The 25,735-nt window shown below is 38.7% G+C and overlaps 3 protein-coding genes across 5 annotated transcripts; 1 reads left to right on the plus strand and 2 right to left on the minus strand.

The window, feature by feature from the left end:
• Positions 1–880: 880 nt before the first annotated feature.
• On the minus strand, positions 881–7,643 carry LOC117819412 (epithelial membrane protein 3-like). Its single transcript, XM_034692752.1, has 6 exons — positions 7,437–7,643; positions 5,505–5,612; positions 4,023–4,149; positions 3,664–3,766; positions 3,346–3,486; positions 881–2,549 (listed from the first exon to the last, which is right to left on the minus strand). The coding sequence occupies exons 3-6, from the start codon at positions 4,098–4,100 to the stop codon at positions 2,374–2,376; spliced, it is 498 nt and encodes a 165-aa protein (XP_034548643.1). The 5' UTR covers positions 4,101–4,149; positions 5,505–5,612; positions 7,437–7,643; the 3' UTR covers positions 881–2,373.
• Positions 7,266–18,797, plus strand: si:dkey-264d12.5 (coiled-coil domain-containing protein 30). Of its 2 annotated transcripts, none has more exons than XM_034692730.1 (20): positions 7,266–7,690; positions 8,553–8,729; positions 8,850–8,970; positions 9,667–9,875; positions 10,103–10,198; positions 10,587–10,752; positions 10,886–10,957; positions 12,667–12,782; positions 13,613–13,732; positions 14,507–14,605; positions 15,477–15,599; positions 15,819–15,917; positions 16,020–16,111; positions 16,231–16,360; positions 16,473–16,585; positions 16,849–16,990; positions 17,250–17,386; positions 17,997–18,114; positions 18,362–18,423; positions 18,524–18,797. In XM_034692730.1, the coding sequence occupies exons 1-20, from the start codon at positions 7,676–7,678 to the stop codon at positions 18,726–18,728; spliced, it is 2,412 nt and encodes an 803-aa protein (XP_034548621.1). In that variant the 5' UTR covers positions 7,266–7,675; the 3' UTR covers positions 18,729–18,797. The 2 variants fall into 2 exon arrangements, with proteins under 2 accessions (XP_034548621.1, XP_034548630.1); XM_034692739.1 differs by having other exon boundaries at positions 13,613–13,699.
• Positions 18,798–20,187: 1,390 nt separating this feature from the next.
• Positions 20,188–25,219, minus strand: LOC117814427 (N-acetyllactosaminide alpha-1,3-galactosyltransferase-like). 2 transcript variants are annotated; one of them, XM_034685747.1, is made up of 6 exons: positions 24,796–25,219; positions 23,788–23,857; positions 23,606–23,695; positions 23,129–23,227; positions 21,325–21,462; positions 20,188–21,235 (listed from the first exon to the last, which is right to left on the minus strand). In XM_034685747.1, exons 2-6 carry the CDS (start codon positions 23,793–23,795, stop codon positions 20,551–20,553), a joined length of 1,020 nt encoding a protein of 339 aa, XP_034541638.1. In that variant the 5' UTR covers positions 23,796–23,857; positions 24,796–25,219; the 3' UTR covers positions 20,188–20,550. The 2 variants fall into 2 exon arrangements, with proteins under 2 accessions (XP_034541638.1, XP_034541646.1); XM_034685755.1 differs by lacking the exons at positions 23,788–23,857; positions 24,796–25,219 and adding an exon at positions 23,440–23,491 and having other exon boundaries at positions 20,192–21,235; positions 23,606–23,625.
• Positions 25,220–25,735: the final 516 nt, after the last annotated feature.

Here is a 25,735-nt window from a genome sequence, read left to right on the forward strand (position 1 = left end):
CACAAGACAGTAAGTCAACGTTAATATAAGTAGAAGTAATCTCTTAGTGTTGCTGGTTTTCCACCCACAAAAATCCTCACTGAAAGAAAAACTCACCTCCTCTGGGGCAGCATATCTCACCTCTCAGGCTCAACTACTAATAAGCTCCCAGGTTCTGTCACTGCTCATGTGTTCCCTCCCCTCGCATGTCACTTCATTCCTCTTAACCCTTCCACTCCTTCTTACTGACAGATTCCAGAAATACTGAGCTGTTGACGGATTGGTTAGCCTCATGGAAATCCTGTTTACTCCCTCCCTTTGAGATCATAGCTGCGGTACTTAAATTAAGAATCACTCAGAATAAATTGAGCTCTCTAATTTTTCCAGTGTCAGTCAGTTCTTCTTAAGTGTGTGGTTGTTTTGCTATGTTCCCTTTATTTTACAAGCAGACACTTACTTCAATGTTTTCTTTTAGGACTAGTCTAGCCTGACAGGTAGGTTTTTCAACAAGCAAAACATGTAATGCTGTGTCTGGCTTCCTATCCAAGGAGCAAGCATCAGTTTCTTTTATTTCTTTGACAATAACTCAGAAAAAATGTGTTGCTGAATCTTGAGACAAGTGCAACAGACCAGATTGTTAAAACGGTGTGAGCATTCTTTAGGAGAGTCAACAATGAATGCCACAAAAACAATGACAAAAATGGCGCACCATTATGCAACAACAGCGTAATGTTGGAGGATTGTACCTGCACTGTCTCATACATAAAAGCACCAAGTATAAAACAAAACAGGCCTTACACACCTTAAGCCCTATGAATAAAGAACCATGTAATAATGGCGCAGAAGACATTAATCAGTGTATTGCTTTTTAGCATATAATAACATACAAAATATACAATCAAAATTTACAAAATAGGATAATTTTATTGTCACATTGCACAGTACTTCTATAATCACAATGACTTGTTAAGCACTAAAGGAATCACTCATGTTAACACATACACTTTGTATTTGAATAACCTTCAGTTATCTTGCTCTGATCTTGAGTGACAACTGTCTCACAGATAGAGATGCCATGAAGATGAGATAATGTCCTGTATACCATGTAGCAATGTAGGGTGGAACTAGAGTCAGAAAGAAAACAGATTTGTATTTTTTCAAAGAGATATTTCATTCTCAGTCATCCTGTGTCCTCTTGTGGGCTTTCTGTTGACTGGGAAGATGAGAGCATATCACTCTCTACATTTAACTAATTCACATGGCAGGCATTATTCTCTGATCACACTCAAGGTGGAAAACTGAAATGCCTTTTATATCACACTGGTTTAAGGATGTACATTTTGTATGATTGAAAAAAGTTCTAAAAACATCATCATTTCAGTTGAGAAATAAGCAACTAAAAGGATCATTTTCAGTAAAAACATAAGACTTAGACTTCATTTTAGGTTTTATTTATTCACCTATTAGCTTCATACATACAGCAAATGTTAGCATTCAACCAAATCTAAGCTTGACTTTTAGGTTAGCTGGACAAGTACACCTTTCCTGTGGGGGGATAAAATACTTTTTGAACTGTTATTTTAGAATTCAAATAAGCTCTGTTAATTTCTAGCAGTGTTAGCTAGAAATTCAACCTTTTCCCACTGTAAGCTAAAATATTTTAACATTGTTATTTTGGTATTGAATCACTTCCTTGCTAGCATGACTATTATCAAGAAATTCTTGCCTCCGCTGTCACTATCAATATCAAATTCATATGCTAGCTTAAAGTCATTAACCCTCCTGTTATGTTGGGGGTCAAATTGACCCTTTTCTACTTTAAGTCTATTTTAGGCAATATTTGCCTTCCAAACCAGCTAAATGCATTATAAAAATCTGGGCAGCATATGACCGAAGAGGTGTCTCGTGTTAATTCATCAACAAAAAATCTAAATGTTAAATAAAATTAACAAAAATCTATATCATGTAAAACTATTGTAGTTATAATTAGGGCTTTCCAATGTAGATTTAAAAATCTACATTAAATTTAATGAAAAAACGAGTGAGTTATCCTCATTGATCCATGATATGTGAGAATTAAAGAACACCAATGGACTAAATCTTGATTTAAATGGTTGGTAATGGAGTTAAAATTCGATTAAAAAAAATGTGTATTGGGATTTTTTGGGGTTCTGACGTAAGCTGTAACATGAATTCATTTTATAATCAGTTGCTGGTTGATCCAGAAGTAGTGAAATGATTAAAGTAAGGCAGATGCCTCATTTTAAAAATGAGCATACTGCATGACATCATGGCAGCATTTAAACTTCACACCTCGAGCTTGAGACCAGAAGAAATAGTCTACCATGTAAACGTGGTCATTAAGCCTTTCTCTCCTCCTTTCTGTTTCTTTGCTTACTGCTTCTTACGCAGGTGGACGTACAGGACTGCACTAATCAGGAGGAGGGGGACACACAGCCATGCCAGGATGAAACAGTAGCCAAAGTGTCCTTTGCTCAGGTCTCTGGTGCCTTTTAAGATCTCTTTTCTGTGGAAGGTGAAGATGAGGCAAGCAGCAAAGACTGTGAAACCTGCAAGAACCACACATTAGGAATTATTAGTTCAAATTTGCACATTTTAGATAACATAAATATAAATGTTTTGATTATACAGTCTACGGTCATGACTTAATTTGGGTATATTTCAAAGTAAAACAAGATCTTGCTGCTTATGTTATACTAGACAAAGTAAATTGCTAGCTGCCTTCACATAAGCTATGAATGAGAATCCTTATTTTACTGTGTTACCGCAACTTAATGATATTAACTTATAGATGCTTCTTACCCCAAGGTGATTTTATTTAATAAGCAGCTGATTGCTGATGTTAGCTGAATACTAATGTTAGCTGTTATCAAACAGCAGCTAATAGAGAATGTCCCGATGTTTCCCCAGGTTTTCAGTGTTTGTCTTTTCATGCACTTTTTAATCAAGAAACTGTGATATCACAGAGATTTTTCAGAAAGCTTAAAAAAAGCTAACACTGTTGCACACTGTAGTATAATAAGCAACTGAGGGACCACAAGTTTGTCATTTACTACAACTGTTGTTGTTCTTTTCATATTTATACAAGATTAGCTGACTGAAAAGTCAACCTTAGCCTTTAGTTTAAAAATATGATTTCAGCCAAGGAACTTTATAAAGAGAAGAAAATAGCATGATAAAGAAATCAAGCTGTCAGTATTAGAAATACTAAATTGTATTTAATTGAATCAATATCATTAGAAGATAACAGGTTTAAAGTATCTGAAAAGGTGAAAATGAAAATAGTGATCAGGTTTTCATTTTCATGTACAACATTTGATATGGCTTATGGAAGTATTCAAACACCTGCAAAGGCCTGGCAGAGGCCTGTGAAGTAGAAAAGACTTCCTTTCGACATGATGCATAGCTGACCCAGAAAAGCCAGGAAGGAGATGGAAGAGAAGACCATGGAGAGGATCATGAGGGCCTGGACAGACTGCAACCAGTCTGAGAGATGGAGCCAGAAATTGAGCGTAAAACACTGATTCACAAGAAGGGCCAAATGCTTGAGACATGTTGTAAAACATCCCATTATCCAGAAATGCACGATCAGTAAATAAACAAAACAGCGTGCAGAAGTAGTGTATGCAGGTTAGGATGTGGATAAAGGCTTTGAAAATGTACCGCTTTCATCTGTAGCTGCACAAATCCAGGTTTTTGTGGCATTATCATGAAAGCAGTTATACCAGAGGTCTGAGATATCCATATCGGCCCACACCCACCAGGACTGCAGGGAGGAGAGAGAAAGAAAGAAAGAAAGAAAGAAAGAAAGAAAGAAAGAAAGAAAGAAAGAAAGAAAGATTAATCTCACTTTGGCTTTGTTCTTGAATGAGAAAAATGTATACACCAAGTTCTACAATTTAAAGACGCTGATGGATCCCTTGTATAACATTTATTTACATTTATTAGTAGAAGGATTATTAGTGACATCTAATTTAAAAACAGAGTCAACGTAAGTTATAACATCAGCTGATGTGTCTCACCTTCTCCAGGGTGGCGATGTAAAGCATGGCCAAGGTTACCAGATGCAGCACTGTTATGGATATGAGTAGACACACCATGGCTGCTTAAGGATGAGGTAAGATTTTGGTATCCTTTGCAGTAACAGTCCTATGATAGATTATGATGAAAGGTGATGTTATATCAGAAGCAATTAGTCTGTAGAATCCATATATGTCAAGAAATGTGGTTCCTTACAGAACTACAGTCAGAGAAACCCCATTTGTCACTGCTGTTGCTGTCACATTCATCCATGTCATCTAAAATTGCCAGCATATTTTTTGAGGCCATATCCCAGAACAGGGAAGTCTCTGTCTGCCCCTGAGCACTTTCATCATCCATCTCCATATCTGCACTGACAATCTCTGGCCATTAAAGCATGGCAGACAAGGGGGGGTTCTGTCTGCCTCAAGGGACTACATCAGAACATCAGTTCCCTGTGATCGAAACAGTTGTAAACAAGCTTGTAGTCGGAAACACTCTACCAATGGTGTGAAACACTTTAGTTCAATTTTATGAATCAGGGCACAGGTCTGACATTGTGAGGTTTAACAAAAAAACATTGCGATTTTTCTCCCTTTTTGAGCTTTCCGAGACTTTACTCACTGATCCCCCCGATGGAAAACTTTGTGTGAAGGCTCTAAAGTAAAAAAAAAGGCAAATACCCTGTGAGAAAATCTAATGACTGTAATGACTTCTATGCAAATTAGTGTGGTAACTTTTTCCCATTAAATACAGCAAAGAGGAAGACCGTTCTTTGGTAAGGTTTGTTCTTTTTTGGGTTTCACTTCCCCAAGATACAGCTGTTTTTAAAAAGTAAATATAAGACAGAATTTTTTAAATTAAGAAAGAGTGTTATGCATGAATCAAGTGTATTTTGTTTAAAGCTGAGCACATCAGAAATATGTGTTTCTGACATTTTGCTCTGTAGTAAGAAATATAGACTGCTGCCATGTTTAAAAAATCATTGACTCTATTCAAATACAAGCCCTTGAAAGAGACATTTACTTTTTTCAATACAACCTATCCTCAAGTGTCCACTACACTTAAACTTTAAGGAGTGGGTAAAATACGCCTTGTGCTGTTTGTCTTTCCCACCCAGCTCTGCCCATAGAGGGAAATCACTGTTGCTCTTAGATTGTGGACAACTCAGAAAGGCATGTGTTTGATTACATACTGCTACATCTGGTTTATATAACAGTTAAAGTTACCTGGCAGAGACTGGACTAAGTAAGGGCCACATTGATTGCAAGCACGTCAAGGGAAGAACAAAACCATCTTCGTAAACTCAAACAATAAAACAAGGATTCTGTCGTAGGCTTGTTCTCACGTTCGGGTGTGATCTGCGTCTTATAAAACAAAGGTTGCATCATACCTAGATGTTTGTGTCATAAAGTAGTAAAAAGTGCAAGCACATCAGTTTGGTTTCACCAAGCCTAAACGAGATGGTTTCGGGAATTTCTTACCCCTCTGCTTCAGTATGCCAGTACCATTCAAGAGATGTTGTCAATGTACTCCCAGTTGCTGCTTTTCTCCCTCTGAGCTCTGTCTGTCCTGACGTTTTAGCTCCAAAACTTGGACAGCAGGGCACAAAAGAGGAATGTGGAGTTAGATATAGGAGGAGTTCTCAACACCCATTTCCTCCAAACATTCACTGCCCTCCCCCTCAAATCTGAGGTCTGGACTAACTTGACACCAAAAATAACATTCCTCCGAGTTAGCATCATCACACAGCATCTTCCCAAAAACTGCATGGTGGTTACTCAATCTGCCCTGAAATGTGGAATGAAACAAGATGAAGTAATAATAAAGCACATAGGATCTCACTGTTTCAAAGTATTTTGTTTTTATGTGTGGGCTGGAAATGATTGGAAACATTATTAAAGCCACACGTTTTTGCCAGTGGTGCACATGTACACATGCTGCTGAGCCAGCTATGCAGCCTGGCATGGGAACCACCAGTACTTCTAATGTGAGGTGATTAAACAGCAGGAAACAGAGCTGAGCACTGCCCACTTTTCATTGTCAATGTGCAGGAAATCTCAGACCACCCAAGTCACAACACGTACCAGTCAGAACCTCAATCTGCAAATTCAATTTCATTAAATGACTTGTCACAATGAAAACATTGTGTATGGCTGCCTTGGAAGGAAATTTACCTTACAAACAAAAAAAAATTATCAGCATGATCAGTGAATGTAACACAATTGGTTGGTTGAGCAGCAGTTTGAACCCAATAACACATTTATTTATTAATTATTCATATTAAGGACATGCTTGGTATGAAATTCACTTGTAGCTGCAGTAACAATCCAAACCAAGTTAGGAAAATTGTTTTCAAACCAATGACCAATTACTGATTGCCATTGCTGGAACAACTGAATATCTGAGTTCCTTATCCTCAATAAACTGGCAATACTAATGTGTAAAATAAATAACCAGTAAGAAAAAAGGTATTCAAAATAGGTACAAACGCATATGATGGCCACCATGGGCAAAATATGCAACTAAGTAAGAATAAATGTATTATTATTAAGATGCTCATACGTTATATATATGTTGGGCAGTTTAATCTAAGACCAATGTATTTTATGTCATTATAGAGTTCCGGGGTCTTTTAGCCCCCAGAACTACTTTCCCTGGAACTAAAAGGTTCCTGTGCCCCCATTGTTGTCTGCGTTTTGACCGCTGAAGTCCTGAGTAGATTGTGCAAATCAGTCCAGTGACGTATGGAGAAAAAAAAAAAATTAAATAATATTTTGAAATCTTAATAAAAAACTAAACTAGTATGCATTCCCAGGACCTCCCTCTGTGTTTCAACAAATGTGTAAACTCCACAAACACCGTTACGTTCAACCGAAAGTCCCAGGACCTTTGAAAAGTACTACCCCTCAAGCAGGGGTACTAAATTTAGACCCTGGTTCCCCCGGTTGAAACGCACGTAGTTCAGGGGTAAAGTTCCTGCGGTAGAAAAACGCCTTTAGTCACCAAGTTAAAGTGCAGTACAAGTACCCAAAGTTGTATCAAGAATACTGTAGGTTTGAAGTAAGTAAAATAATTTGAAATCTACCTCTGCTAGAAACACTATTTTACTCTACAAAGTGTTAGCCAATAGAGCAAACCAAAAGCCAAACGCACAATTTCAGTTTTAGATGCTTACAGATGAATTTAACAATCCACACCGTCAAAGGTTCTGAGACTGCTTTAAGGACCCCCGGACAGTCCGGGATCACAGTGCGCAGAAGCAGCGAGTGGTTACAACTAGAAAACAACAGAACCACAAACCACTACCACCACAGTGCAGGGATATTTTAGTATACATTCCTCAACCCCAGCCTGCACCATGCTTTCGCTCTGTTGGTTTGAGTGAGAAAGTGTCGAGGAGCTTTCTGTTTCACCGAAGTTTGTGGAGAGTCCGTCCGTTCCTTGTTATGACGCACAGTTGAAAAACGGGTTGACCAGATCCCTCGAATATAAAATATACGGCAGGAATTGACACAAACAGCAGAGAGGTGTTCTGGACACGCGAGTTAAAGTTTTTGAACCGGTGCCAAGAAGAGTTTCTCGAGCAAAGGAAGGCAGAAATGCGAGTTTAAACACGGACCAAAGAAGTTTCTCACCGCAGGAGAGGAACAAAATGGACCAACCAGAGGTACCACACTGCTTTTTTTTCCTAGAGCTCCGTTATGTTTAGTCTTAAAATCCTCAAATTAAGATCAAATTTGACAAATCCAACAATCGCGAGATCAAGTCAAATTCCTTGTGCGAAACTATGCTATTCGTTTATATATTCCTATCACCCTTTGCTCTCTCTCTCTCTTGAATAATTTCGGTTCGTTATCTATCATATTCGTTCAGATCTTTGTCATACAACAGCATTACCGGCTTGTTTAACTCTTCAAGTTATAATATGCACGAGTCACCAAATCTGTAAGCATGTTGCTTTATGGAAAATGGAAAATTTGACCTTCATATGCATCATTTACAGTATATATTCCTGCTTAGACGTATTTTTTGGTTTAATTGCATGTTGGGAAATTGTCTGGGATCTAAAATAAAGCTACTGGGAACGAGAGATGTCTGCATGTGGGTCCAGAGCATGTTTCTAAACAGTGACATAAAATGATTTAAAGCACAACATAGACATGCAGCCAGCTTTTTGTTCTGTTATGAACGTATTCGAACACCACTAGTAAAAAATAAATAAAGATGAAGCAATTCAACAAAAAGAGCATTGCCAGCTGTCTTCAAGGAAACAGCTGTTCCTCAAAATGTGCAAACAATTTGGGCCACAGCCAAACGTCAGTTGTCCGATCCAGTTCTCACACGAGGATATAGACCCCAAACTGAAACTGAGAAAAATGTTTGACATCTTTTTTGATATCTATAAATGCCAATTTAAAACCTAACCAGTTTCCCTTAAAGCAGTTTAACCTAAGTGGCTAGACAGATTTAAATTTCCCTTTCTAAGTATGTGATAGTTTGTGACGATGTCCCTATGTCATACTCTCCAGGATGAGCTGCAGCAGATATCCAAATGGCTAAGTGAGGAGGGACTTTCTCCCGACTCGCCTAAGGAGGCTCAGCTGTGTTTACTATGGCGTGCTCTCCAGCATACAAGAGGCCGTCTGAGCAGAGTGACCTGGGATCTGGACAAGCAGCGCTCTCAGCACTCAGCAGAACTGACAGAGGTAAGTTGTCTTTGTTACAATTCCCTATGGCATCAGGATTTGTCAAAATTATCTACAATAAGTAAAGGCCGGAGAATGAATGAATGGCTGAATATATGTGTCTCTGTGTCTGTCTGTCAGGTACGAAAGTCCTTGGAGCAGATCCGAATCTTTACAGAGCACAAAGATGTTCTGGCTCAGGAGATACAAGATGAAAACGATCAGCTCAAGGACCAGCTGCGTCGGCTAATATCTCTTCAAGGTTGTAAAGGTTTACCTGCACATCACCTTAAAATTGACTAATCCAACATGAGAGCAGTCATGACAACATCAAAAGTTCTGGATATTTTTCAGTGGTTGGACAAAACATTCCAGTCTTTTAGAATTGTTTTATTGTATTTACATATTGAGTATTAGTATAGATTTTAAGAATCTAATACAATTTTTCTCTCTATTATATTATTATATCCTGACAGTCATTTTCTAGTAATAGCCGCATCTTGGAGTGGGAGTTGTTAAACACTTCTTGAAGCAATCAATCTTCTACATTGATGTATACACCTCCAAAACGGCGCTAATTAAGTAGAAATTGTATATTTACATCAATTGTCCAAGAAAGCTTTTTCACTTTTTAGGATTAGGGTTAGGGTTTGTCAACCTGTAATGGGCTCATTTTGGCCCCTCATTAGGCCAGAGGAGGAAACATGCTCACTTGTACACAGTTGTAATGGGGTTTTTCATCAGTGACAGCAAGGGGCAACAACAAGCCTATTCCTCCCTGAAAACAAACTCCCCAAAGCGCCACACAAGTGCTGCCTTTTATTTTTAATAGAGAACAGAGTTGCCTGCCTCCTCTAGATCGTATTGATGAGTCTTGAAGATGCTTGTACTACTACTAAAGGCAAACACTGTTGAAAACGTGTAATTCACCTCTTTCATTTTTCTCTGTTTGTCATAGATGCTCAGATAAGTGAGGTGGCTAAAATGCTGTATCAGCAGGGTCTCACAGAGCTGATTCACAGCAGCCCCAGTGAGCAGGTGGCCTACCTCCTGGTTGAGAGAGCCTCTTTACTTGAAACGGGTGAAGTACCGGACCACCTAAAGGGTCAAGGAATCAGAGAGGGGGTTGAAGTCCAAGCTGAGACGCAGAGCACAAATACACAACAGGTGAGAGATAGTAACAGATGCAACATATGCACAAATACACTCATATGTTTTTCTATGTAGCTAAAAACATCAAAGAGAAGTATGTGAAAAATGAAATCAGGATGCATTCTTCTTTGTTTTCTTTTCTGAGGATTTTTATCTTTTTTTTTTTAATACAAATCATGAACATGTTGTATTCATGCATATGATCACATTCTGGAAAATGACTCACTCATGTTATTCCACAGTCTCCCCACAAGGGGGCACCACGTCATCACCAGAATCCATGGAGGAGACTCTTTGGACTACACAAAGCCTCTCAAAGCAAAAACACTTTTATTCTGGTATGTCCTTGATGTTCAGTAACATCGCTGCATCCCATATTAACAAACAGAAAAAACTGCACTCAGGTCAGTAAAGCTGCATGTTTGAATGTGAAGATCTTTCAGCATGTTTTATGTACAAAACTCTGGTAAAGTAGTTCACATTAACCGCAACCTCTCTTCTTGTTTCACTGTTTTTCAGCACTTTTTCCAGCACAACCTAGAGAGCTTGCATGGTAGAGAAAATTCACAATACTACGTACCTCACAAATCTTGATTGAGACCACTTATTAACGTCTCTTGCCTGTTCTTGCATGCATTTGTCGACAGTTTACATAGTGCAGAAATCCCTTTAATCTTGGCTGTTTAGTTAGTTCCTTTTACAACCCCCCCCCCCTCATGTCTGCAGGCTGAGGCCAGGCGTTTGGCTGGCCAGGCAAGCAGCGTGCAGAGGGAGTGCTCCCGTTTGGAGCGTGACTTGGAGGAGGGTTCACGTCGGTTGGCCATGGCCCACAGTGAGATCAGGCGTTTGACCGATGAGCTGGAGTCTTCTCATTTGACCCAAAGAGCTTATGGTGAGGGGTATAAATCAGCTTCCTAAAAGAAGACTCAAAGAGATTTCTTAAATGTTAGTAAAGATCCTGCTGTCATCACTTGTGAAAAGCACTGTGGAAATACTTGGGGAATAATTTTGTTTGTGTTTTGCAGAGCCTGAGCTGCAGGCAGCACAGCAGGAGGTAGAGCAACTCAGACAGGAAGTAGAAAAAGTAAAGAAATATGGTAAGAGTTATTTTTTCATACACATTATTTGAGCTTTAAAGAAAGATGTGGTGCTGAGATTTTTCCACAAACAGAAAGACTAATCTGCATTATTATTATTATATACATTGGATATTCAAAAGTCTACATACCCCTGTTAAAATGCCAGGTTTTGTGATGTAAAAAATTGAGACCAAGATAAATCATGTCAGAGCTTTTTCCACCTTTAATGTGACCTATATCGTGAACAATTCAATTGAAAAAAAAATCAAATCTTTTAGGGGGAAGAATAAAACATAAAAAATAAAATAATGTGGTTGCATAAGTGTACACACCCTTTAACTAATCATTGTTTGAAGCACCTTTTGATTGTATCACAGCACTCAGTCTTTGTTTTGTGGGACTCTATTAGCATGACACGTCTTGATTCGGCAATATTTGCCTATTCTTCTTTACAACAAAGCTCCAAATCCATCAGATAGTGAGGGCAACTCCTGTGAACAGCGCTCTTCAGACCACCCCAGAGATATTCAACTGGATTCAGGTCTGGACTCCGACTAGGCCATTCCAAAACTTTAATCTTCTTCTGGTGAAGCCATACTTTTGTTGATTTGGATGTATGCTTTGGTTTTGTTGTTGTGTTGAAAGGTGAAATTCCTCTTCATCTTCATCTTTCTAATGGAGGATTTGTGTTAAAATTGACATATGAAGAATATGAGAGATTTTGTTACATGTAGTACACAGCCAGTACTAGTCAGAAATCCCTGCAGCTCCTTTGTAGGCCTCTTGGAAGCCTCCCTGACCAGGTTTCTTCTGGTCTTTTCATCAGTTATGGAGGGATGTCCAGTTCTTGGTAATGTCACTGTTGTACCATATTTTCTCCACTTGATGATGACTGTCTTCACTGTGGTCCATGGTATATCTAATGCCTTGGGATATTATTTGTACCCTTCTCCTGACTGATACCTTTCAACAGTGAGATCCCTCTGATGCTTTGGAAGCTCTCTGTGTACCAGGGCTTTTGCTGTAAGATGCAACAGAGGAAATGTCATGAAAATCCTCCTAGAACAGCTGATCTATATTGGGATTAATCAAAGTCACTTTAAAGTATGAAAGGTTTATACTGACTACTATTTGTCATGAGTTTGAATGTGATTGGTTAATTCTGAACACAACCATATCCCCAGTTATAAGGGGGTGTGTACACTTATGCAACCACATTATTTTAGTTATTTCTTTTTTATTTTTCCCCCTAAAAGATTTCAATTTTCTTTCAACTGAATTGTGCACGTTATAGGTCCCATTAAAGGTGGAAAAAGTTCGTACATGATTTATCTTTGTCCTCATTTTTTTACATCACAAAACCTGGCATTTTAACAGGGGTGTGTAGACTTTCGCGATCCACTGTATATACCCTGCCCAGCTTCCTGTTGTTGAGTTTTCCTGCTAAACCTGCTCAGGTGTTAGACATAGTTTTAGCATATTTCACATCATTAAAAATCTTCTATATCTGATCTTCAACATTAATGTTCAATCTTATGAAAATAACCTTGAAAAGTGTTAAGAACTGCACCTAAATTGTCACTGCTTGTATTTCCAGTATGCATCATGTTTAAACCCTCACATTCCACCAGCATGTCAAAGATGAATGTATGCTAAGATTGAGATCTTGACGTACAGTATATTATTAAAACCCCTGAAAGTGCATTATCTGATCTTTGTTTCAAAAGAACTTGTAGAACTGCGAAAGACCAAGGAGCTAAATGATCGACTGGATCTGGAGATCAGATCCCTGAGGACCAGGGTCCGCTCCCTGGATGCTGAGAAAAACTCTCTGCAGCAGACGGTAAGATACCTGCAGGAGTAAGATAAGTAAACACTCCCCATTGCATGGTGAGATAATGCTACCCCACAAGTAATTTTTTCTCCTCAGAAAAGAGCACTAAATCTGTAGTGCTGTTAGAGAGAAAACACAGCCTTTATTCTTATCGACACTGTACTTTGCTTAGTGTAAAAAAGATAAAAGTTATGACAGTTGGAAAATATTATTTTTTTCCCTCCATTTGTGTGGACTGGATTTCTGGTAAATCATACTTCCGGCACACATCGTAAGATCTGCATGTGGTCAAGTTGTTCACATGGTCTCTACATAAAAAGGAAAGCACTTGGTGAATTTGTCATTTCTAACTGCAATTATGACTGTACACCAGTGTGGGGGCAGCACTGTTTCTGAAACTGTGCTGTGTCCCGGAAAAAGGTGCTGCCACAACTGCTAAAGAAGAATAAAAGCACAAAGTTATCCCCATAGACTGAATACATTGAAGGCAAAGGCATACCTGCTTAGAATTATGTCGAGAAATTCAAATATGGCACATGGATCTCTGATTGCACGTTCAACCTGCAGATGAATCATTTGAGATTCTGAGTAGATAGATCTCAAAATACTTTTTGCACCATAATCAAGCCCAATGTATGTCTGTAAACAAAAACAAATAACCTGGCTTATGGACTGTTTACAAAGTATTAATCCTCTTACAGCAATTCTGATCACAGCATCTGTGGGTTGACAGCTACACCTGCTGTAGGCCACATCGATTTCCAGTTTACAAATCTAAAAGCTGTCAACAGAGTAACACCTCAAGCATGTAACTGTGTGTGTGTGTGTGTTTGTTGCAGGTCGTGTTCCTTCAAAGAGAGGTGGGGAGGTTACAGTCAGACCTGAAGGAACAGCAGCTGACTGAACAGCAACTCCTCACTGTGAAGGTTCAGAGCAAGCAGGACACAGAGCTGACTGAAGTAAACCTTGTAAAAATGCTGATCTAATGTATTGACAGGATTGTATTTTCAAGAGCCATGGTATTGTCTGGTTTAGAAAAAGAATGAATGTTATACATTTGCTGTTCAGACTGACAATGTTTTGTGGAAGGGGGTAGGTATATACGATGAATCCAGAAGGTTTGCAAACCCATGTTATCTATAAAGCAGACGTCTAACAAAAAAGTAGAGCTACAAGGAAATATATATTTGATCAATTTTTTAAGGCGTTGCATTTGTGATTGTTTGTAAATGCACATCTATTTATGTTAGTGTTTACTTGTGATGACATGTCTGCAATATAGATCAGCAGGGACACGCCCTGCAGAAGTCTGTGCAGGTCCAGAGTCACGGTCTCATTGATTAGATCCCTTGGGCCGAGTGGGGCAGCTAGGTGTGAACTGAGTCGGTCGCTTCTCTTACTCGGACTTAGCTATGACCTTCTCTTTTACCAAAACTCACACCAAGTGCACCAAGTCTGACTGAGACCGGTCGTAGCTTCATCCAGTCTTATCACTTGCGTTCACGTGAACATTTGCCAATTGTTTAGTGTTGTCAAGTAACGCACATCAATCCACTCTTCCTCCTTAATCCTTCTTCATCCTCTTTAATGAAATTATCAGCAGTTATATCAGCATATATTAGAATGGCTAAGCTCCTCTGCTTAGTCATAGGAGGAAACCTCTTTTAATCATTCAAAAAAATATACTGACCCATTAATTGTTGAGAAGGTGACTTCTGGTGTGTTCCTTTCAGACACAAGCAGCAGAGCGGGCACTGATGAACCAGACCTGCAGAAATTTACAGAAGGAACTTGATGCTCAAGCAAGATGCCTTATGGAGAAGGAGGAAACTGTGAGTACATAAACTGTTAAAAAAGCAAACTATTGTAAGGCTGTTAAACACACAACAATGTGCTTTGTACTACTCTCACAAACAAGTCAGCTATTAGAATCTAGACTTGCCTATTGAAAATGTACCTTAAGAGGTGGTGTTATGCTTTTTCATATTTTACAAACAAATATTAAGTTGAAGTGTTTGATGTCAATTAAAAACTTGCTTGTTCAAAAAGTTAAACGAAAACTAAGCAAGATCCACATTAGATTTGCCCAATTGACATCACCAATTGGTGAATCCTCTTAAAGGGGCATAAAAAACATAACACTTTCCTCTTTTTGGTTGTTGAGGATTTTATTTTGTCCCTCTTCAAACTTTCTAACTCTTCAGACTTTGTAGCATGGCAACAGTGAAGGAGGGTTCTGGTAGGTTCTGTTATTTTGTGAAGCACTTTGGGCTGCATGTTTATATGTATGAAAGGTGCTATATAAATAAAGTTGAGTTGAGTTGGAGTGCTGGGTTCCAGAGTTTTTTTTTTTCACTTTTTGGACCTCAAATCAGGAGAACAGTTTTAGGTTGAACTGCACAGACTGAATCACTTTGCATTCATTAGCATATAGGGACTGAGTCTGTTCTCAAAATGTAGAATGCGTCAGTATCCAACAGTTCAAATGATGCTCATTTGTTAATTCTCTTGTCTTTTTTTTTCAACTTGAGGGAACGTTTTATGAGTGAAGGTGTAAAAACATGGAAGCATTGGTGCCTTTGTTGTTATCAAATGTAAACACTCCCACCAGTCAAACCTCTGCAGTGCATTATCAGTACGGACACTGTGCTTAAACAGGCATTTGGTAACGACTGTCATCTGTCTGTGTGTTATTTTTCTCAGGTCATATCTCTGCAGAGAGAAGTGGAGCAGCAGCAGTCGGCCCTGCAGGAGCAGAAACAGCAGGCTGAGCAGAAGATCCTCACAGCACAGGCTCAGGCCAGCCAATCCAATGAGTTAGTTCAGGTAAGTTTCACTGAACAGATCCCTGGACATTTGAGATCACATGTGCTTATCAGTGAGCTGAAGTTTGATAAAGTATGTTTCTGCATGGAACCCTCTTTAAAGACAATCAGGTTTTTAGTTTTCATACATGGAGACAAACTCATCTGTTTCAGCAACCTAACATGAAAAATGAAGTTGTGATTGATACATGTGTGAATGTGGATCGTGTTGTGTTTCCAGTCCTGGGCAACTGAACTGATTCAGAGCAAAGAGATCTGCAAAGATTTACAAAATATGCTCAGCGCTCAGTCGGGATGCCTTTTGGAAAAAGAGTCAGAAGTGAGTGATATAACATGATGCAAGATTATTCAGATATTCAGATAAATACATGAAATGTAAATTCATGTATCAAATGTTTCTAACCTTTTCTCACCCTCTCAGATACAAACCCTCAGGCAGCAGCTGGATGATTCCCACAAAGAGAACCTTATAGCTACCATTAGCAAAAGAGAGACAAATCTTGAGGACAGCAGGTAGAATTTTATACCTCATTGTTCCATTTAACAACTACTGTCTGTGCATGCAAACTCTTGATGTTGTTGTTCTTAATATGGTTTATAAAGTTTCACTGTTTGTTTGTTTGTGCTTTAAGTCTGGAGAACCAAACAGAGGTAGAAACACATCATGATGGAAACACTCACTGTAGGCTGAGAGACTCATTTGCAATGGAAATGAAAGAGCTACTGACACAAATACCGAATCTGAAAAAGATTAGACATCAGGTATCCATATTTTAATGCACTAGAATATTAGTTATTAGCAGGCTTATCTCTGATTACAGTTTAACATCAGTGACTCATTAGACTGCTGATGGTTTCCCCCTTGTGAAACTAGGACTTTCCTGAATTTAAAGAGGCAGTGACAACTTTGTTGGCCACCCAAGACGAGTGTGAGACGCTTAAGAAGGAAATCTGTGAAATCCTTGAATGCCTTGACAAAGAGCGGAGGTAAGAGGCCCAAAATGTTGCTTTCAGCTAAAACACTCCTCGATATTGAAACTTGATGCTACAAATTTGTAATTGTCACAAGGTACTTAAGCTCTTATGAACAGTGCTAAGTAAAGAAACCTATTCCCTCACACCTTCACTTCAGTATTTATGCTCTACTGATAAGTTATGTAGCCTACCACATGGCCCCTTATGTCCTCCACAACCCAGTCATGAAGATTCTCAAGTGGGCATTTGCACTATTTTTTTCCATTGTCTTACAGCAAATGCCATGAGATGAAGGAAAAACACAAGACAAGACTTCTTCGAGCCAAGCAGAAACTTGATGACGAGACTGCCTGGCGTGATGACAAAATCAGTAATCTAGAGCGAGAGCTTTCCTTGTGCTCCCACTCCTTAGCGAAGGTAAATGTACAGTTTTACACTACTTAAGTACAAAAAACTACAGGATGGTTTCAGTGTTTGCCTTACAATTATTTCTACACAGTCAGAAAGGTAGCAGGATAACATGGATCATGTTAAATTGTAGCAATGGTGACAGTCCAGATCCTCTATGAGGGCTGGGAATGTTTCTTCATAGGTAATGTGAAGTTCCTGTATAGAAGCCCAAAAGAATGATGGGTAAATGAGAAATTAAGCATTTATAGTAGTTTTTGTTTTTCAGGAGAAAGAGGTCACCATCAGTATTACTGTGGAAAATGACAAACTGCTTATTGAGAGGAGAAGACTGCTACAGCAGCTGAATGAGGAGGAGCACAACAAGAAAGACTGCAATCTAACAGCTTCTTTGTCCAAATGCAGGTACTGAACTATTTTAGTTTTAACTTAACTACATGATTACAGGGATGTAATGGTGTTGACAATATACTGATATAGTGAGAATGTGGACCTGTGATGGTATGAAACGATAAGTTAAAAAACAAAGTGTAGTTTTGTTTCAGCCGTAGTGGGGCAGAGCAGGGGAACTTCAACGACCATCATCCCATGTCCATCGTTGGTTTTTACTCTGCTCCCTGCATCAGATCTAATACAGCAAACATAGTGGACACTATTCAGTGGCTTTTAAACCAACCTCTGGAGGCATTTTGGTTTCACCGTGTCAAGAAATGAAAACGAGACAAGGTGACGGATAAACAAAAAACAACAACAAGGCACTGCCAGACTGCAGTGACACAAATGTCATGGACAAGTAATCACCACTAAAAGATTTAAGATGATGTGAAAAAAAGACGCGAGGCTAGAAAGCTCGAAAGAAGCACTTATAGCCTCACTTCCTCATAACAGTGTGAAAGCTCAAGAGATCACACAATGTCATCCTTATTATAAACAGATCAGTTCACACATTTTGTTCCAAGGACCGAGAACAGTAATGTGCTTCATTAAGCTAACAGGATGTTTGTTTTGATCTCAGGGTGGATTTTCTAGAGATTGAGAACAAGAAACTGGGAAACAAAATACTCCACATGTCCAATCAGCTCACTGTCCTTGAACGCAGCCTGCAAAAAGTTCAGTCTCTACACTTAAATGAGGTACTGTGTGTGGCTAAACCTACTTCATCATCTACTTTAGCATTAGCATGTTGTAACACACTGCCTTATTGTCTATAGACTTATATAATAATGCAACAAATTACATTTCTTCTCACAGTAACTCTATATTTATGTGCATAGAGTATTTTCCATTGTGCTTGTATATATCTTGTCATGGCAATTTTAAAACAGTTAAATTTGTCTTGACTTAACATCTCAGCAACATCTTTCTGTTTTGTGTTATCAGGAGCTGAAGAAAACATCTAATCCTATGCAAGTTTTGAAATCTCTGCGTTTGCAAATCCCAAGGTAGGTCATACAGATACCAATGAAGCACTTCATCAAACTTTTTTACCTGCTGCTGACTAAATAAAAACTAAATGTTTGTCCACTTTGATTGCATCTTTAGTGTGATGATGCCTGAGTCATCTGAAATTCAGGACTTGTTTAAAAATGCTCAGAACAAGCAGCCTGAGGATGTGACTTCTTTCCTCTCTGGATCTCTGTCTCGATCATCTGAGATGGGCTACCTGAATCTGACCTCGGCTCAGAGCCTCTCAGACCACTCTGCTCCCTTAGCTGGCTTCGGCAGCTCAGACAGAACGTGTTCCTGAGCTCTTGTGTAACATGTATAAACTTTATAGACACTATTTTATTTGTAAATAAATACATTAAAAACACTACATATGTTTGACTTTCTCTGCCACTATGCACCCAAGCTGTGATACCTGTGGCCTTTACAACATTTTTACACTTCTTGCATGAATACTGGTTGTAGAAAGGTGTTTTTCTGAGTTTCTGTTTATTATTTGTAAATGTATTGCATATAGGTTTATTGACAAAGGGTTGTACTTGTAAAATGTGCTAGAGAATTTGAGAAACAATGTAACAATATTATCAAAGTCTCCCTTTTCATATATACTGTATACATATACGTATAGGCGCTGTGATTTGCACTCAGTCAGTTCTGGGTCTTATCAATTCAAGGGCTCTGATAGAGAGGGATAGAGAGCATGCAAATGTTTTCTCTGACCCCGTTTAATCATTAGCGTAATATTCTCGGTTTACTAGATTTTGATCTTGCTGCAAGTGCTTAGATTACTTCCGCAACCGTCGTCCCCAAAAAATGACAATAAATGGGGCTTTTGTTCTGAAGGTGCTTTCTGGGCCCAACCACACAGCCTAAATTCATGTTACCTTGAGCGAGCAGTTTTGTTTGGGAGTTTTGACTGACCATTTGACCCATTTGAGATGCTTTAATATGTTAAATGCAATCATTGACTTTCCTGATTTTTGATGGATCCTCAGAACTGCTGGGTGTATGAAACTGTGCCGTTACTGATTTCAAAATATCTGTTCTGGGTTTTTGTGACACCTGCAACTGATCATCTTTTTTCAAAAGCTCCACACTAACCCACGTTTTCAAAAATGTTTATTTTTTTATATACTGTATATATATATATAATTTTTATAAATCACAGTATAGTTTCATACATTGTTTTTTGTTTTTTTCTGAACATATACAAACAAGAACACCCTCCCTCCCCTTCTCCCTCTCACAAACTTGTTGTGCAGTCAGACGGGTATTTAGAAAAATATAATAAACACAGTAATAACGACTACCAAAATAACATTAATGACCAATAGGTTTATATTAATAATCATAATAATAATTATATAGAATATGTAAAATGCAATCAAAATGAATTCAAATGAATTAGGTACAAATCAACAAACATGTACAAATAGTAATGTTCTGAATAGAATAGTTTTTTTAGGTACAAAGAGTTGCTATATTTAGTATAAACTAATACTTAAAACAGCGGAAGGTGACATAAAAACAATGTCCACCATAAGTAAAAAAAAGTAAAAGCAGAAGTCTTAAAGGTAAGTATTTGGCAGAAAATTAATATAATATATATATTAATATAAAAAGAATTCGTAAAAAAAGAATTTATTATTTAAAGACTACTTGAGAAGTAAAACTGCAAGTATTTTTGTTAGCACTTTATACTTTACAGCACACTCAGATGACTTTGTTTATCAAAAAATTTATGAAAATCAGTTTCCACAAACTACTTTCACAGTTCTTTTTTTTATATATAACTTTTTATTAAGTTTAAACAAAGAAAATTACAATACACAAAACTTTCACAGTTCTGTTAAAGCAGCATGTGCATAATATGTGCTGCGTTATCAATAAGTGCCATATTAAGATGCCAAACCTCACAGCAGAATGAGAGAAGTTTGTAGCCTGGTACAAAAAAATTAAGTCCCTGAAAAATTGTTTGCCTACATAAAATTAATGTTATCTGAAAGTTGAGTAAAATGGAGACACTCGCATGAGAGCAAAAGAAGCCCCTTCAATCAAGACTAAAGCCAACAGGAACTCACTGAAATACAGCATGTTAGTTTGCGCTTCACTCCAGTGCAGCTCTAAGGAACGCGTAGTTCACCATACTTTTTTGGCGCCCAGAGTAGTCGCTTTACTCGTATTTCACTCGGGGAGCCAATACTGGTGTCCCAGCAGTACTCTGGAGAGAGCACCTTGCTGGGTTTGTGAAGCCACAGGTACTTGTTGAGATGGCTTTCATCGTGCCACAAAGCCTCCACTTTGTTTTCTTTGTCTTCCATGATGCTCTGATAGCAGGCCTCCGTCATGGCCTTCACACTCTCCCACGAGCCTCCAAAGACTGCAGCGTGATAGTAGAAATCCCCCGTTTCCATGTACGCCTTGGACTTTGGGTTGTGGTCGTAGGTAAAACGCTTGACTGGAAGGCGGTAGAAGTGGGCGTGGAGGAGAGCCACAGAATCTCCCAATGCCTCAGAGCCGAATCGCCCAGTAAAAACCTGATCCACATCAAAGCAGAAGACATGTGTGCAGTGTTGGCGAATGTCCGATTCTATGATGTCTGCAATACTCTTCATTCGCATCATAGAGATGTCCTGCCACCTGGAGTGCCTTTCTACGTGGATAACCTTCATGGTTCGCTGAGGAGCAAGCTTGATGTTAGGCAGTTTTTCGGGCATGTCTGTGAAAACATAATACTTGACAGGCAATCCCAGCATAAAGTGATGCTCCGAGGAATTCAGGAAGGTCCAGAGGTAAGCGTCCAAGTACCTTCGGCAGAATTGAAAAGAAAAATGAACAATTTTTTCAAAAAAATCTTAGTGACCCACTAAGCAGGATGTATTCATATCAGAACAAACCTGCCAACTGCAAACACTGTTAGAGCCACAGAGGATCTGAGATTCTTGTGAATGGCGTCATAAATATAAGGGTCGAACATCCCTTCCCAGATGATGGGAGCTCCCCATGTTGTGCGTGTTTGTATGTCAAGCCTGGAACTGAATATACAAACATTAGTTTAGTAAAGTTACTTTTTTCTTGTCTTTTTATTTTCTGAAAGGCAGCTCGCACAAGAGCTTACCTCAAATCTAGAGTGGGGCGGAGCCATGGGGTGGTCAGGAGGGGGCGTGGTCACCTTTGAAATCTGATTGGCCACCCCAGTGTCTGTAATTTATTTTAATCATAACTTAAGGGATATGATTAGGGTTAGGGTTATGAATTGGGTTAGGGTTATGATTAGGGTGAGGGTTATGATTAGGGTTAGGGTTATGAATATGGTTAGGGCTATGAATAGGGTTAGGGTTATGATTAGGGTTAGGGTTACGATAAGGGTGAGGGTTATGATTAGGGTTAGGGTTATGATTAGGGTTAGGGCTATGATTAGGGTTAGGGTTATGATTAAGGTTAGGGTTATGATAAGGGTTAGGGTTATGAATAGGATTAGGGTTATGAATAGGGTTAGGGTTATGATTAGGGTTAGGGCTATGATTAGGGATTGGGTTATGATTAGGGTGAGGGTTAGGGTTATTATTATGGTTAGGGTTATGAATAGGGTTAGGTTTATGAATAGGGTTAGGGTTATAATTAGGGTTGGGGCTATGATTAGGGTTAGGGTTACGAATAGGGTTAGGGTTATGAATAGGATTAGGGCTATGATTTGGGGTTAGGGCTATGATTAGGGTTAGGGTTAGGAATTGGGTTAGGGCTAGGACTAGGGTTAGGGGTATGATTAGGGTTAGGCTTATGAATAGAGTTAGGGTTATGATTAGGGTTAGGGTTATGAACAGGGTTAGGGTTCTGAACAGGGTTAGGGTTATGAACAGGGTTAGGGTTATGATTAGGGTTATGAATAGGATTAGGGTTATGAACAGGGTTAGGGCTATGAATAGGGTTAGGGTTTTGAAAAGGGTTAGGGTTTTGAAAAGGGTTAGGGTTATGTATTGGGTTAGGGTTATGAATAGGATTAAGGTTAGGGTTATGAATAGGATTAGGGTTATGAACAGGGTTAGGGTTATGAACAGGGTTAGGGTTAGGGTTATGAATAGGGTTAGTTTTATTCATAACCCTGTGGACAGGAACAGACATCGGCTGCCCTGGTCCTGTCAAAAAAGTAGCTCAGTCGGGGGCCCCTGCCCCCTGGGCGGCCGTACCCTCCGCCCCCGCTGTGACTCCGCTTATGCTTAATAGTTTTCAAGTTAAACATATAGAGTGTCTTTTATTCAGTCGGCTGTTGGTTTCTTGAATAATCTGTTATCCCTGCGATCTATGGACAATATCTGGATCTTATGCAGTGTTGTGTTTGGTGTATTGTTTTGTACTGTGTGGACTACTGTCTGCAAAGTGAATTGCCCCTCAGGGACAATAAAGTTCTACTCTACTCTACTTTACTCTACTCTACTCTACTCTACTCTACTCTACTCTATTGTAATGCTGATTTACAACTGTACCTTTCTAAGAAGGGATTTATCTTTTGAAATGACCTCTAAAATCAAAGTCATAAACTAGTTGCACTGACAGCCATCAGTGAGACAGGACCACAGACCACATGTATCTATGCAGACTTTTGCAGTTTAGAGAGGAAATATCCTAGACCACAAGCGTTGCCCCCCCCATGTGTCTGTTGTGATCATAAGACAGAATCACCCAGATCACATGCTGTCTTACCTGAAGCTGAGGCTGTCAATATCCTTTTCAGTATACCTTGTCATCGTTTTTGCATTGTTCCAAGTGAATTTTTCCATCGGTTGGAGGCCTTTAAAGCGTCTGACATAAAAAAAATATGTTGGGGGTTAGTTATTTATAAAGTTCCTTCGCCAATGATGGGTTATCTTTTGATTTTTAACAATAGTCAATTTAGATTAAAATCACAAAATTTCAAAGATAATCATCCATCCACACCAATGTTATATAACTACTTCTCAGGTTTATACTCAAATGCACATAGCCAATCATAGTTAGGAATATTGTCGTCGTACCAGGGCTGGCCAATCACATGTTGATGTTGGCGAAAGGCACCCTGACAGAGTCCTGCAGGGGTCCAGTTTAATTCCAGTTGATTCATGATTAAACAAGCAAGCTACACAGACAACAGCTTTATCGACTAGCTACTACATCCCTCTAGAATCTTGTTTTTGTACTCACCTAAAAGACAGAGATGTGAAGTAGACAACAAAAACAGCAACAGTAAAGGAAATCCCACAATTCCGAACATAGTTCATATTCTTAAAGAACCTGAAGGAATATGGGCAAACACAGTAAGATTCAATTCCAACCATAAATGAGACAAAAGCATGGACGATTGTGAATCTTAGAAGTTTTCAAACCTCATCATTGTAAGGAGTCAGCTGAGAAATATCCGGTTTTACACCTTTTCAAGTGATGCTGCATACAAGCCTGTGTTTTATCAACAATAAATCAATAATCAGAATTAAACATTTTCATGCATATCAAAACTGTAAAATTAGGGCCTCCAATGTTCACTGGTACATGTTTTACCTTCTTATAGCTACAGACCAGGGCCACATTAAGGATTAAAGAATAACATTGAGATTTTGAGAATAAAGTTGTACATTTAATTAAATCTACCAAGACTGCAATATCAGTAGAGCTTTAAACAATAGGAGGGACACTAGAAGACAATGAAAGAGAAATGTGAGGAAGACCATGAAAAATAATAAAATAATTAAAAAAAAGCAACAACCTGCAGGGAGGTGACAGCAAGAAGAAATGACAGAAAGGAAGATAAAAAAGGTTAAGGCGAGAGGACAAGCTAAGATAAAACAATGTTGGAATACTAAAAAAGAAATAAAATATAAAAGATTAAAACAATTAAAAGATCAGAAATGGAGGAATTCATATTGATGTATAACTTCACAGACGCTTCACATTTCTCATTTTAGTTCCGGTGACTGCAGGCTGCTAACCACAGACTAAAACAATGACTTTTTTCTCATTAATGTACGACTTTGTGTGACGAAAGTTACTCGCAATTCTGATTCTTTATTCTAATAAATGTAGGAATTTATTCTTATAAATTTATGACTCCAATCTAGTTAATTTACGAATTTATTCTGGTGAATTTACAGGACTTTTTAGTCTCAAATGTACTCGTAATCCCTATTTTTTTCTCCAATGAGATGGCCCTAACGCTCCCTCATAAAGGAATTCAGACTTTATTTCGAAAAAAAGTGATGGGAGGACAAACGATGCAAACAACTGTAAAAGAAAAATGAAGACGTCCACCCCGAGCTTTTTTTTAATTGAATAAATATTTTGGGGTTATTTTCTAAACTGTGTATGCATAATGGAATTCAAAAAAAGTGATAACATACCTGAGTTAGTCAGAATTAGTCCAAAAATGAAGCCACGCTTGATACGTCCCCTGACTTTCGTGCTGCCCTGTCTGTCTTCAATTAAGGTAAGGGGTAGGCTCCCTTAAGCTCCCTTCAGAGGCTTCTTGAGGCGTAGAAGGGACTGCTTCTAATGTATGCCGTCCGGATGAGGAAAGAGCCTCACAGGTGTCATTGTATCTTTGCCAGAAAACCACAAGCAATAAGGAAACAAAATTCTGAGGAAAGGATGAGCCGCTGAATAAGATTATGTATCTGAATATATGTATAATCTGCCATCAGAGATAAGAAAATGAGTTGGATGTTGAGGATGGGTGTAGTGGCGTTTCTTCTGGATACCAAAGCCACGAAAGAGCTGAAGGCACATTAACTTGATTTCCAACGCAAATGACATGAGATGCAATTTGGTTTTAAACAATATGTGTTATGCAGAGAAACACGTGGCCGCCGGCCGTAGTGAATTGCATGCACCTCGCGGGAACGCGCACCGCTAATAGTGGAGCGGTCCACGGCAATGTACAGTTTAAAACCGATATGTTTAAAACAGTGATGAGTAATGATCCGAAATTAAAGTTTATTTCTTTTGTGTAATTTATGTTGAATAGACCTTGTAGAATATAAGCGTTTCATCAGCACGTTTGACTGATGCGTGACTTCATTTCAATGCGGAAAACGCAAAACTATGACGATCAATTTAATTGAACTGTGTTTGAGCGTTCTGTGGAAATCGAGCCCACTGTATCATTTAGAATATATCAACACCGAGAGGTAAATAAGCAACTAAAATCACAGGGTTGCATTAAAAAGTTGTAGTGTAGACGTTCGGCAGACGTGTAATGATAACCTCTTTTACATCAGCTCTTTTTCTGTCTGCCTAAATATGCATCCACCTGTTATTCAGCTTCATAGACCATTAAAAGTC

This window comes from Notolabrus celidotus, chromosome 1 (assembly GCF_009762535.1).
Source record: "Notolabrus celidotus isolate fNotCel1 chromosome 1, fNotCel1.pri, whole genome shotgun sequence".
Taxonomy (NCBI): domain Eukaryota; kingdom Metazoa; phylum Chordata; class Actinopteri; order Labriformes; family Labridae; genus Notolabrus; species Notolabrus celidotus.

What these genes read in the sequence shown, in the direction of transcription:
- LOC117819412 (XM_034692752.1), bottom strand. Translation starts at nt 4,100, where the DNA reads ATGGTGTGTCTACTCATATCCATAACAGTGCTGCATCTGGTAACCTTG. An exon ending in TGCAGCTACAGATGAAAGCG is followed by an intron (nt 3,487 to 3,663) that starts GTACATTTTCAA and finishes TCCATCTCTCAG; the next exon opens with ACTGGTTGCAGTCTGTCCAG. An exon ending in CCTCTGCCAGGCCTTTGCAG is followed by an intron (nt 2,550 to 3,345) that starts GTGTTTGAATAC and finishes TGGTTCTTGCAG; the next exon opens with GTTTCACAGTCTTTGCTGCT.
- si:dkey-264d12.5 (XM_034692730.1), top strand. An exon ending in AGAAAAAGTAAAGAAATATG is followed by an intron (nt 10,958 to 12,666) that starts GTAAGAGTTATT and finishes TTGTTTCAAAAG; the next exon opens with AACTTGTAGAACTGCGAAAG. An exon ending in AAAACTCTCTGCAGCAGACG is followed by an intron (nt 12,783 to 13,612) that starts GTAAGATACCTG and finishes TGTTTGTTGCAG; the next exon opens with GTCGTGTTCCTTCAAAGAGA.
- LOC117814427 (XM_034685747.1), bottom strand. An exon ending in TTCACATCTCTGTCTTTTAG is followed by an intron (nt 23,228 to 23,605) that starts GTGAGTACAAAA and finishes TTTTTATGTCAG; the next exon opens with ACGCTTTAAAGGCCTCCAAC. An exon ending in ATTGACAGCCTCAGCTTCAG is followed by an intron (nt 21,463 to 23,128) that starts GTAAGACAGCAT and finishes TTGTATATTCAG; the next exon opens with TTCCAGGCTTGACATACAAA.